The 14483-nt window shown below is 36.7% G+C and overlaps 1 protein-coding gene across 3 annotated transcripts in view; it reads right to left on the reverse strand.

Annotated features, from left to right (window-relative positions):
- Positions 1–14483, reverse strand: part of WDR36 (WD repeat domain 36) — a 43798-nt gene that overhangs the window by 17869 nt on the left and 11446 nt on the right. For 2 of the 3 annotated variants that reach the window (XM_010846140.1, XM_010846142.1), the window contains exons 7-15: positions 12460–12592; positions 12014–12189; positions 11478–11598; positions 10922–10987; positions 9117–9230; positions 7874–8019; positions 1896–2010; positions 1241–1406; positions 687–795 (exon numbers count right to left, since the gene is read on the reverse strand). In XM_010846140.1, coding sequence (XP_010844442.1) covers positions 687–795; positions 1241–1406; positions 1896–2010; positions 7874–8019; positions 9117–9230; positions 10922–10987; positions 11478–11598; positions 12014–12189; positions 12460–12592 — 1146 coding nt within the window. The remainder of the gene's footprint in view (positions 1–686; positions 796–1240; positions 1407–1895; positions 2011–7873; positions 8020–9116; positions 9231–10921; positions 10988–11477; positions 11599–12013; positions 12190–12459; positions 12593–14483) is intronic. The other variant, XM_010846141.1, reaches the window with a different exon arrangement.

Here is a 14483-nt window from a genome sequence, read left to right on the forward strand (position 1 = left end):
GGGTACACATTGTAAATTCAGATTTTTGGTGTGAGAACTGATAAGTAAATGCAGCTTGTGGGGGTGCCACTAAAGAGCTAGAAATTTGTTTTATTTCTGTTTCAATTAAATCAAGATATCTGCAACTGATGTAAAGTCTTCAACATACACTGCTTATACTGAGTACTTCTTACCGTATTTCCCACCATAAGAACATAACAGTAAGATAAAATACATATTCACTAATTAAACTCTTTTGAAATTAAGATAAACATTAGAAATAACACTAAACTAGAATAAACCAAGTATTAAGATATGCCAGGTCTCCTACTATTAATTCATTATGCATGCAGAAAACAAAAATGAGTTCTCTCAGCTTAGTTTAATACTAAGTCAAAAATGATACCTATGTTTCAATGAATCATTCTGGCCTTGTTTAGAGTTAAAGAGAAAAAAATGAACTCTTGGATATATATTTTAATCTAATGGCATTATCCTCCTGAAAAATATTAAAACTTCTTTTCATTCTAAATTTTCCTTAAAAAAACCTGCTTTGAAAATTAGTCTCCAAATTATTTACTTTGGACATCTCATATGATGAGTTTAATGCCATTAAAAGATAGCAGTTTCAATTATTAGGACATTTTTAACCTAAATAGAAATAGAAATTAATCAAGTTTTATTTTAACATCTAAAGTCTGTTTTACCATGTCATTTATTTGGCCTTGGTGTCCAGAAAACTCTCTGACAATCTTCCTAGTTTCTATGTCCAAAACACTAATGGAGAAGTCGTCCAAGGCAAGTCCCAGAATGCCACTAGCAAGACAAATGCATTAGTTTTAACAAACGAACAAAAACAACCTCTTAAAACTAAAATCTCACAGTCAAGTTTTGTTAATCAAGTATACCTTTGGGGTAAGTTAAACAAAATGTTCTTTCACATGAAAAGTTTGGTTTTTGTTAAATTATATACAGCTGACCACTTTACAAGAGGGTTAGGGCACTAACCCTCTACAGTCAAAAGTCTGCATATAATTTTACAGTTGGCCCTCCCTGTCCATGGTTCTGCATCTGTGGATTCAACCAACAATGGATTATGTACTGCTATCCTGAAGTATTTAGTGAAAAAAAGCTGTGCGTAAGTGGACCCGCACAGTCCAAACTTGTGATGTTCAAGAGACTACTGTACCTTACTTAAATTAAGAACTTTTTCTAAAAACATCAAGAAGAAAATCCATCATCATTAGAAGAAAAACTTTACCTGTCTCTATGTAGCAGCATCAACTTTGGAGATGAATCGAGGCTCATAGAATGAATTAAAACTTTGTTTTTAAAGTTCCAGAACTTGAGTACTCCTTCACTACCAGCTGTAATTGTCAACTGGTTTAATCCATCCACTGCAACACCTCTAACAGATCCTTTATGGGCTTTAAAGCATATGTTAAAAGAAAAAAGAAATAAGAATTGCAATGGCCTCTCCAAACACTACACAAAGAGTGATTACTTTATTTGAATATCTAAGTTCCCACTATTCAACTTCCCTAAAATCTTTAATGTGGATTTTAGGAACAGAGGGAAAATTATTCTACTACATGAGTAATAACAAAATCCACCATCAGGTTGATGCCATGGAAGGTTTCAAAAAATAGTTAAGATATTCTGTTTAATACAAGGAGAAGGAACCAAACACTTTAATTTCTATAATAGCCACTTTCCCTTAATACAACTATGATTTCATTCTCTTTGAGTATTTCAATGAGGTGTTCTGCCACATAGGGTTGACGATAACCCATATGCAACTTTAGCAAAATGCCTGGAACTCAAGAATTTAATAAATGCCAGTGACAGTTATTAGCCTTTTATCTATCTATAATACTTTTTAAAAAAAATAAGAAAAAGAAAAAAAAGGCCGATACCTTGATCCCTGCCGAAACTCCCCCGGTGTATACCAGACTGCATGTTATACACATCAACAGCTCCCGATGAGAGACCAATCACAGCAAAGTTTCCACAGGAAGTTATATCTACTGCCTTAGGAAAAACAAAATTAACACAAAAGACACAGAAAGTAACTAATATTTTTATTGTACTTCACGTTTTCCGAAGTATTTATCGTCTCATTTTTTAAAAAAGATAGTAAATGCAATACTTCATTAATTTTCTTAAACATAATTATTTTGGGGTGTATTAAAAATATCTGCTTGGTTCTGCCTCCCTTCTCTAAGTATCGAGAAATCCATACTTCCAAGATGGCAAAATATAACCAAAATTAACTTGATTGAAATTTAAATGACATATCAACTGGTATTTGATTTTTTTCACAACAGTGCTAAAGTCAAAGCATTCCATTGCCTGATTTCTTACTACCTTACTTTACTTTTGTAATTGTTTCTATAGCAGATACAAAAGTGAAACCATATTAGTTTCAGTTCAAGGGAAAAGTCCCAAGTATTTTAATTACAACTTCGTTTTTTTTAAGGAAGGAAATATACAAGGTAACTGGAGAAGGAAATGGCAATCCACTCCAGTCTTCTTGCCTGGAACACTCCATGGATGGGGAGCCTGGTGGGCTTCAGTCCACGGGGTCGCAAAGAGCTGGACACAACTGAGCACACAGAACACACAAGATAACACGTGGAAAACATCCAGTTTATCAAGTGTCTGTAAAACAAACTCCTATTTAACACTTAGAGAAGCAATGTTATACTAAAAAGATGCCTTTTCTTTCTGTTAAAAACATGAGACTGGCTACATGGGGGTCACGGCCAGAGAAAGCCTTCCCTACCACTGTGTGTTAGTCAGACGCCACCCACCTGGGAGTCCATTCAAAGACTGCTGGCTTATGCCGAAAGAAAGAGATGACTTCTAAGACCCAAAAGAAAATGCTTACTACAGGATATCTGTTCCAAACAGTAAGACTGATACACCACTGAGTCAAGATATATTTACATAGCATCCACATTTAACTGTGTTCAACTTATATATATTTTTCTAGATAATTATAGCATATTTCTTAGAAAATGTTTTTATATAAGAAATTATGGACTAAAAGCTTAAAAAAGTATTCTGTCTTTCTAAATAGAAAACTAACATAATTTTACCTATTTTGAATAACTCAGAAATTTATGCTACGTTGTACAGTTATGCTCTTAGGAACTAATGAAGATACTAGGCTATTTGCTGTGATTGTTTAGTCGCTCTGTCGTGTCTCCTTGCGACCCCACAGACAGCAGTCCACCAGGTTCCTCAGTCCATGCGATTCTCCAGGCAAGAACACTGGGATGGGTTGCCATTTCCTTCTCCAGGGGATCTTCTTGACCCAGGGACTGAATTCACGTCTCTTGCATCAGGCAGGCGGATTCTTTACCCTTCAGTCACAGCCTGTAAGTAATGACGGTCCTGAAGGCACTATTATACCCTAGTCCCCCATATCCAGAGAATACGTGACAAGACCCTCAGTGGATGCCTTTAATGGCGGGCAGCACCAAGTCCTACACATACAGGCTTCTCCCTATACTAATGGGCAAGCAGTGTATACAGCACGGGTTAGATAAAAAGATGATATTAGACTGGGACAGTGCTATTCAGATGGCATACAATTTAAAATTTATACATTGTGTACTTCTGGAATTTTCTATTCAGAATTTTCAGACTGAAATTGAATAACTGAAACCATGGATGCGGGGACTGCTGTACTTTTTGGAACCTGAGTTTATTTTAATAGGCTTTATTGTTGTTAACAGGATGGCTTCTAACCTATTTTTTTAAGACAGCAAAACAAAGGAAAAATGAATAAGGTGAGGGTTACCTGTGAGTGAAAAACTGTACTCTGTGCACTGGCTGTCTAATAAACACTGGTTTATTGCATACTGGTTACCGCCTCTGCTCCAGACAGCTAACTCTGCCAGACAAATGACGCAGCACCAGCTAAGTATCACTGTGCCTGTGTCTGTGAATATATATCGTGTGTACACACACACACACAACGTCCTGTGGGTGATCACTATAGGCTAAGAGTTAAAAATACAGGTTCTAGAAGGAGTGGTCTGAGGTTCAAATCCCAGTTTACCACTCGGTACTAGTTATACTAATCTTGGGCATATTACTCATTATATTAAGCCTCAGCCTCCGTTTTACTATCTATAAAAAGAAGCTAACAATATTCCATATCATAGGACTGTTGTGAGAATAAGATAAAATAGCATGTACCAGGCAGAGAGCCTGGAACAAAGTAAGCACACAAAAAGTGTTAGCTGTAACTGTTATTTACACTACTATTATTTTAATAGCTACTCAACTGTTCAGGTAAACTTGAGAAGTTTAAGATAGAATCTCTATGGCTTAGAAATCAAAGTTTAAGAGTGGAGTTTTGTACTATGGAGAACAGAGCATACACACTGACCAAAGAAACCCGTACAAAATAGGATCAAAGTAATTATATTTCCATACACTAGCAAAAACAATCCAAAATGAAATTAAGAAATCTATTTACAGTAGCATTGAAAAGAATAAAATACTAGGAAAAGTTTAACCAAAAACATATGAGACTTGTATACTGACAACTATAAAACATTGGTAATAGAAATTAAAAATCTAATTAAATGCAAAGCCATCTCATGTTTATGGATCAGAAGTAATATTAAGATGGTAATACTCCTCAAATTGAGGTGTATAATCAATAAGATCTCTATCAAAATCCCAGCTGCCTTCTTTGCAAAAACTGACAAGCTGATCATACTGAAATTCAATAGACCAGAATAGCCAAAACAATCTTGAAGAACAAAAAATTGGAAGATTCAATTATCCTGATTTTAAAAAACTTTACTACAGAGTGACCATACTCAAGACAGTGTCATACCGGCATAAAAAAGACAAAGACTCACTCAACAGAACAATCAAAGAGACCTATGAATAGAAAAAAGCCCTCATGCATGTCAAACAATTTTTGGCAAAGGTACCAAGACCATTCAATGGGGAAAGAATAGTGTTTTGGGCAAATAACACTGACATAACTAGACATCCAAAGGCAAAAGCATGAACGTGGACCCCTATATGATATCGTACACAAAAATTAACCTTAGAAGGGTTACAGATCTAAATTTAAGAGCTAAAATTATGAAACGCTCAGAAGAAATTACAAAAGTAAATCTTCATGACCTTGGGTAAGGCAACGTTTTTCAAAAAACCACAAAAATGGCTAGACTTCAAAATTAAAACCCCTTTATGCTGAAATGACGCCAACAAGAAAAGGAAATGAGAGCCCACAGAACGTGTGTGCTTAGTCGCTCAGTCGTGTCCGACTCTTTTTGCGACCCTCTGGGCTGTAGTCTGCCAGGCTTCTCTGTCCATGGGATTTTCCAGGCAAGAATACTGGAGTGGGTTGCCATTTCCTTCTCCAGGGGATCTTTCTAACCCAAGGTTCGAACCCACATCTCCTCCATCCCCTGCACTTCAGGTGGATTCTCTACCCACTGAGCATCAGCCCACAGAACAGGAAAAACTATTTGCAAATCGTATATCCAATAAGGGACCTGTATCCCAAATATATAAGGAGCTATTACAATTCAAGAGTAAAAAAATAAATAACTCCATTAGACAATGGGCAAGTAACATGAACAGACATTTCTCCGAAGACATAGAAGTGGCCAGTAAGCCACTGTAAGAGAAAAGACTCTGATGCTGGGAAAGACTGAGGGCAGGAGGAGAAAGGGGTGATAGAGGATGAGACAGGTGGATGGCATCACCAACTCAATGCATATGAAAAGATGCTCAACACTGCTAAATCACTGGGAAAATATGAAACAGAAGCCACAGTGATAAACTACTTTATACCTACTAGGACAACTCCAGAATCACTGCAGATGGTGACTGCAGCCATGAAATTAAGAAGCTTGCTCCTTGGAAGAAAAGCTATGAACAGCCTAGATAGCATATTAAAAAGCAGAGACATCACTGTGCCAAAAAAGGTCTGTATAGTCAAAACTATGGTTTTCCAGTAGTCATGTATGGATGTGAGAGTTGGACCATAAAGAAAGCTGAGCACTGAAGAACTGATGCTTTTGAACTGTGGTGTTGAAGACTCCTGAGAGGTCCTTGAATTGCAAAGAGATCCAACCAGTCCATCCTAAAGGAAATCAGTCCTGAATATTCACTGGAAGGACTGATGCCAAAACTGAAGCTCCAATAACTTTTGCCACCGGATGTAAAGAGCTGACTCATTGGAAAAGACCCTGATGCTGGGAAAGATGGAAGGCAGGAGGAGAAGGGGACGACAGAGGATGAGATGGTTGGATGGCATCACCAACTTGATGGACATGAGTTTGAGTAAACTCCGGGAAATGGTGATGAACAGGGGAAGCCTGGCCTGCTGCAGTCCATAGGGTTGCAAAGAGATGGACACAACTTACATGACTGAACAACAAGGACAGCAATAATCAAAAGGAACAAAACTCTTATACATTGCTGGTGGGAATATAAAATTGTGCAGCCACTTTGGAAAACAGGTTGTCAGTTCCTTAAAAACATTAAACAGAGTTACATTATGTTAGGTGATCTAACAAGGTACAAATACAGAGAGAACAAAAACATATGTCCACACAAAAGCTTGTACAGCATTATTTATAATACCCCCAAACTAGAAACAATACAAATGTCTATCAACTATCAATGGCTAAACAAAATGTGGTTTTATCCACAAAATAAAATAGTATTCATAAAAGGAATAAAGTACTGATACATCCTACAACATGGATGAACCTTAAAACATGCTAAGTGAGGAAGACAGTCACGGAGGCCATATATTATGATTCTATCCATGTGAAATGCCCAGAATAGGTATTGAAGTTGCCTGGGTTGGGGAGATGGGGGAAAAGTGAGAGAATGAGGATTATTGTTAGTGGGTATAGGGTTTCTTTTTTAGTGATGAGAATGTTTTAAAATTAGACTGATTAGATTTTGGTGATAATAGCAAAATTCTATGAATACACTAAAACCCACTAAAGTATACATTTTAAATGAATGAATTTCAAGGTAAGTAAATTTTATATCAGTAAAATTTACTTTGAAAAAGCAGAGGCAACAATTCTGCAAACCAAATTTGACATCATTTCTATATAGCTTAAAATCTGAACTCAATAGAAGACTTACACTATTATCAAAAGAAAACAAAATAAAATGTTAATAGAGTAAGAAGTTATAAGTTAACAGTGGCATTTAGAAAACTATATTTAAAAAAGGCTTAGACAGTACTCAATCAGACAAATAAATAACTTCTACATCTTTAACTCAACTAAAGATTTACCTGAATCTTACTCCTACATTGAAAGAGAAAAGGAAGGAAGAAACCTTAAGATTCACATTCATTGAATGTAACACTATACACTCAACATAATTCAGGTAAGAAAGTATACTGATAAATGCTGAAACCCACCTCAAAGAGTATTCTAAGTAATCCTATATTAAACAGAAAATTTAAATGACCAATATACTACATCTAGTCTAGCAAAGCTTAACTTAAATCTATAATAAGTTAAAATCTTAAAGATTTTTAAATTTTAAAATAAGTTTTAAATAAAATACATTTATTTTAAAATAAATAAAATATAAGTTAAAACCTTAAAAGATTTTAATAAAATCATAATAAAATTTTATTGAAATTCTAATAATTTTAAATCTTAAAATCTATAATAAATTTATATATATATAAAATCTCTATATATAATTTCCAGCTTCTCTCCAAGCTGGAAAACTTTAACACTATTAGGGAATAATTTCAAAATGTTAAACTATGTTCTTCGTTCTTTCAACGAATATTGCCAGTAATAAAACTGAGTTTAATAAGACAACCACAGGACAGTTCTACAGGAGGAAGCGCCCTCGCAAACACGTCACTCACTGTCGCAGTTGTGCTGTCTGTCTTCAGCCCTGCTGGCCTGAGAAAGTGAGCACCTATGGTAGATCTCTGGTAGTTCCAGGTGGAGCAGGAGAGCTTACCCTGATGGCAAGCAACGATACCATCCCAGTCACTTTCACGAGCTTCCTCTAAAACATAATTTAAATCGCTCATTCATTCACCTATTTAATAAGCATTTAATACTCTATGTTATAATTTAGCACTAAGGCACAGTATGGTAAACAGGTAATTCCTGCTAACAATGAGTTTCCAATCGAACAAGAAATTCTGATTAGAAGACATTACAGTAAGATTAAGTATCTTTTTAAGAGTATTCAGGAGGAGTTTACTAAGAGATCTGGGGAGAGTAATAAATGGCTCCTTGAAAGAAGTAAAACAGGTAGAAATTAATGGATTGGGGGTGTGGAGAGGAGACAGATTGAGACACACACAGACGGGCCCAGGCGTAACTCGAACAAAATTAGGCACAGAAAGTAAATGCAGTATTTTCCTGAGGGGTGGGAGAAGGGCAAAGCCACTGGTCCACATTACCAACAGTCTTAAAAGCCATGTTAAGAAGAGCAGATTCCATCCAAAAAGGTAATTAAGGGTTAATTAAGATTTTTGAGCATATGACAGGAGGTACTTAAAGTAAAAAAAAAAAAATATTACTCAGGTTGCTATAAATGGAAATGGTGATAAACAATTATTTCTATGACAGTTTTCACTCAACAGTCTTCTCATCTATCTACATTTTTCTTAAAACTGTTTCTTGGAATGATGCACTGCTCCAACGACACAGTTCACTAAGACCGCCGTGTGTTCATATCTTAATTAAGTTAGCCAAAGCTCCGTATTATCAGTTCTCACCTTCTACATTAGTGACTTTCTTATACCAGGCTTATGAGAGAATAAATTAGAAGACTTACAAAATAGAATAGCAAATATGTTTATTATAGTTTAGGGAGAACAAAGCCTAGAATTAATAGATAACAAGTTCCGATTATAAGTAAGTCATTTTTGGTCTTCACACAAGACTTGCATGCATTTGGGATGCATCCTGGATTCTTACTATTGTTTGCCAAAACATTTATTAAAATGGAAGAAATAAAGAAATATATTCAAGTGACCCTCCAGATGCTTATTAGTATTTGTAAAAACACTTACTAAAATGGAGAAAATAAGAAACACACAGAAGGAAATAAATGACAGGGCAGAACTCGAAACACAACACGAAGCTTCTTACCAGCTGCGAACTCTGTGACGGGTGGGAGTCTCACGGACATGGTGTTCTGAAGTCCTTTACGTTTGACTCTCTTTTTATTTATTAATCCTGGGGTTAGGTGAGAGGGGAATATAGCTATGAATGTATGATGAAAATGTATATAAGAGAAAAGCTAATTCGTTGAACTTTTTATGTAAAGTTCAAGATATTCCCATTTAAAAATCTTTAATATAAAGATTATGTTATTACCACTATCTTAGTGGTATTGAAAATTGCATTATAATATAAATGAAGAGACTGCATTTACGATATTAGCAAAAAAAATAGCAAATTATATTAAAATATATAAAATACCACTGAATAATCTTAAATATGCAGGACCAATAAGAGAAAAACTAAAAACCTTCACTGAGGAACATTAAAGACAACTCGAATGGGGATATATCATATTCCTAGATGAGACAATTCTTAAAGATTATCAAATCTCTCCAATTTGATTCTAAGAATTATAATTGTGGATGTTGATTTAAAATTGATTCTGAAATTCATCTGGAAGTATATACATGTATGAATAGCCAGGATATTAACTTCCAAAGAAGTTTAATTATAAATAAGCCTGAATATTGTTGTTTAACAAACAAAATCTTTCATATGATAAAAACCATGGGCATGAATAGAGAATTAAAAAATCTCTTCTGGCAGAAAGATGGGACTCTTCTTACTTTGATGCTTCCTGTAAGCTCCTTTCCATCTTTAAATTCTGCATTCCACAGATGACACCACACTTACGGCAGAAAGTGAAGAAGAATTAAAGAACCTCTTGATGAAAGTCAAAGAGGAGAGTGAAAAGTTGGCTTAAAGCTCAACATTCAGAAAAATAAGATCATGGCAGGTGGTCCCATCACTTCATGGCAAATAGATGAGAAAACAGTGGAAAAAGTGGAGGACTTTATTTTGGGGGGCTCCAAAATCACTGAAGATGGTGACTGCAGCCATGAAATTAAAAGACACTTATTCCTTGGAAGCAAAGTTATGACCAACCTAGACAGCATATTAAAAAGCAAGAGACATTATTTTGCCAACAAAGGTCCGTCTAGTCAAGGCTATGGTTTTTCTACTGGTCATGTATGGATGTGAGAGTTGGACTATAAAGAAAGCTGAGTGCCAAAGAACTGATGCTTTTGAACTGTGGTGTTGGAGAAGACGCTTGAGAGTCCCTTGGACTACAGGGAGATCCAACCAGTCCATCCTAAAGGAGATCAGTCCTGAGTGTTCATTGGAAGGACTGATGTTAAAGCTGAAACTCCAATACTTTGGCCACCTGATAAGAAGAACTGACTCATTGGAAAAGACCCTAAAGCTGGGAAAGACTGAAGGTGGGAGAAGAAGGGGACAACAGAGGATGAGATGGTTGGATGGCATCACTAACTCAATGGACATGGGTTTGAGTGGACTGCGGGAGTTGGTGATGGACAGGGAGGCCTGGCGTGCTGCCATCCGTGGGGTTGCAAAGAGTCAGACACGACTGAGCAACTGAACTGAACTGAGCAGATGGCTCCAGTTGCATTATCAATGTCTTTTGAGTGGTAGCATTATGTTTTCACCACCTAAGATACCTAACTCTTCAATCTTACAGTAGCACCTGAACCACTTCTACAGCAATACTGAGTTACAAATCTTATTACTGCTCTTTCATATAAGGGAATTTCATTTTATCCTAAGAAAGAGGAAATTTAATAATGAAACCTCCTTTGGTTATCTCCCAGACTCTTTGAGATGAATTTTTTTATGACCAGTAGCTTTTTTTCCATTTTGCAAAGACCTACCATGTCCCAAGCTCTTGTTAAATTTTTCGTGTACCGTGGAAAATGACTGAAGTGTTCCATCCTGACCTGTTGATATACACAGAAAATGTCTAATCAAGCTTCATCAAAACAATGGACCATTTGAATCATGACGCTTATAAAATTATATTCTATAAAAAGCATGAAGTTAGCTGGCAGCACTTTAAAAGGAAGCTGATTGTTAACTACGTCATTCATAATATTCAACTGCCCATGGAATGCCATTTTGTAAAAACAAAGGATAAAATGAGGTGCTAATAAATACCAGCAGATTATCTGGATAGGCAAGGGCCACATTTCTGGAATTTGTCCATTCTGACTCCAACGATTACTAAATAGAATGATGTTCCAAATAAAAGTAATATCAGCTAGTGTTTCCTGAAGTATTCAAAAACAATCACCTCATTTTACCCAGATTTTCCAGTCACTCAAAGGGAATCTGAATCTAAAAATGTATAAATACCAAACCTAATAGATATCAAACACTTTGTTTTCATTACTTGCTGAATTAAACTAATAGCACAAAGCAGAAACTCACTTGCACTAAGAATTTGTTGTCCATTTTGTCCATAATATCTTATTCTGGTAAGAGGAGCACTATGTCCCATTCTGAATCTCAGAAGCCGGCCTTCACCTGCGGGACCATCAAATATCCATATCTGCCAAGAAAGGAATAAAAGTAAAGCTCTCCCACAAGTGATCTGCAAGCAGTCAAGCTATCTTCTACATGAATCTACTGGCATTGGGTAATGCCTGCAGACCACTGATCCTGGAGTACAGGTTAGGGAAAAGATAAGCTGTCTAAATTTCTCCAACTCCAATAATCTTGCCTGGAAAATCCCATGGACATAGCCTGGCGAGTGACAGTTCACAGGGTCACAAAGAGTTGAACACGACTGAGCAACTGAGCACAGCACAACTTTCTCACTTCATGAAATTCAGGCAATCTGCTATGCCTTTTATTTCATCTGTATCAATGTCTTATCCCGTATTCCTTTCACCTGCTAGGTTTCACGCTGATACATTAAAGCAGGCTTGTAATAACCCAAAGGAAGGCAGTAATAAGCACAGTACCCTGAGAGCGTTGTCAGCACCGTTTGTGACCAGAAGCGGCTCTCTGTGGAGAAACGTCAGTCCGGCAATCGCTGTAGAATGTGCATTTCTCATTTGATTGATTAACTTTTTGTCTTCTAGATCCCAGAGTCCAATATGGCCACATGGGCTTCCAGCTGCCATTACTGGGTGACCATCTGTTGTTAGATAGAATACACTAAGAAAAACATGCACCATCAAACAACTAAACTTAGCAATGCTTCTCTCCACTCTTTTAATCCATAAATAAAAATTTAAAATAAAAGACTATAGACCAATAATCTACCAATATTCCTTTGGCTCTTTATATTCCAGTATTTCATTCATTAGATTAAATTATAAACAGATATTAAGAAAATTTCTATGAACTTCAAAGTACTACACCTGAAGTTTTCTTAATTTTCATCCATAAACAAGTTGAGAGTTACCTGTGCGAAATGAAATCGAAGTAATAGGTCCCCAGTCTTGACGAAACTTCATTAACGTTTCATCAAATTTAATGTTGTGAATGATAACCTGACCCGACATGAGACCAACAGCCACAACATCCACAGCTGGTGCCTGAAAATTAAATGACTCAACTTCTTATTTTCTTAATCGAATAGCTTTAATAATACTGATGTTACCAAAATAAGTATTAATAATGGAATATATTTCTAGAGATGACAAAAACAATGAATACTGTCATTCTGGCATACTTTAATTGATATCTGGCATGGAAATATTTCGGAGAAGGCAATGGCACCCCACTCCAGTACTCTTGCTTGGAAAATTCCATGAATGGAGGAGCCTAGTAGGCTGCAGTCCATGGGGTAGTGAAGAGTCGGACACAACTGAGTGACTTCCCTTTCACTTTTCACTTTCATGCATTGGAGAAGGAAATGGCAACCCACTTCAGTGTTCTTGCCCGGAGAATCCCAAGGACGGGGGAATCTGGTGGGCTTCTGTCTATGGGGTCGCACAGAGTTGGACACGACTGAAGCAACTTAGCAGCAGTAGCAGCATGGAAGTATTTAGGAATGATTTTTCCAAATTACTTCCCAGCTTCAGTCTGGTAGTCATTATCACTTCCCCACCCACAAACATAGTAAACTTGCTAAGAAAATAGCCATAATGCAAAAGAAGCTGATACGTGAAATCAATACAGTTCATTATTGCCTGTAATATAAAAATTAAAAATAAAAAAAAGACAACTCTTAGAAAACATATAAAGTGAAAGTGAAGTCACTCAGTCGTGTCCGACTCTTTGCAACCCCGCAGACTATAGCCTACCAGGCTCCTCCATCCATGGGATTCTCCAGGCAAGAATACTGGAGTGGGTTGCCATTTCCTTCTCCAGGGGATCTTCCCAACCCAAGGACTGAACCTGGGTCTCCCACATTGGAGGCAGATGCTTTAACCTCTGAGCCATCAGAAAACATATAAAGGCTTGCCATATGCATGGCAACATAAAAGGCCAACTACAAAGGAAGTGAAGTGGTCTATCCAAAGAATACAAGAAAAACCTATAACCCATGTTAAAAGGCAAATAGGTTATACAATTAGTCTGTTCCAGCTCTAATAGTCTATGATTTTAATCTTCATTTTATACAATAGTATTACATACAGACTCTATACTACGTTTCCGTATTTAAGAACAGAAGATCAATGTCCAATACCATTACAAAATGAAATCAGGCTGAACATGTAATTAATTTGCTATCAAGTAACTACTATGCATGAGATCCTGTATAGAAGCTGAGGATACTAAAACAAATACGATGGCTGGCTCTCAAAGAACCTAATCATCATCTGTGGGATATTCTGGGTAGGTAAAAGCAAAGCAAGGTGATGGAAGTGAGACAATGAGGAATGTGTATAAACCGAGCAGGTGTAAGGAATGGATATTTGGAAAGACAAGGTACATGGCCTGTATACGTGTCCAACATGTAAGGTTCTCTCCAGCAATACAGCCATTCAGACATACAGTTCTACAAACTCACAAAGACAAAAAGCAGTTTTATCTGGAAGGGTCCAGCATCTAACAAACAATTAATACTGGACACTGATTGAAGGTAGGAGGAGAAGGGGATGACAGAGGATGAGATGGCTGGATGGCATCACTGACTCAATGGAGATGAGTTTGAGTAAACTCCAGGAGTTGATGATGGACAGGGAGGCCTGGCGTGCTGTGGTCCACAGGGTCACAAAGAGTCAGACACAACTGAGCGACTGAACTGAACTGAACAGACCCATTAGCTCAAGCTACAAATCTCAACACACTGACAAAGTTCTCTGCATGACCTACAAACTCACTTGCTTCACTGAAAAAAACCTCATCTCCACTCTGACCAAGGCACTGGACTCTCTATGCTTATAAAATGATTGGTAAACATGGATCCACACCAACCACAGAATTAAGAGACTAATTCCAAGCAAAAAGGTTTCCACAAATATTTATAGACAAAGGCAC

This window comes from Bison bison, unplaced genomic scaffold (genome assembly GCF_000754665.1).
Source record: "Bison bison bison isolate TAMUID 2011002044 unplaced genomic scaffold, Bison_UMD1.0 scf7180017864231, whole genome shotgun sequence".
In the NCBI taxonomy this organism is placed as follows: Eukaryota; Metazoa; Chordata; class Mammalia; order Artiodactyla; family Bovidae; genus Bison; species Bison bison.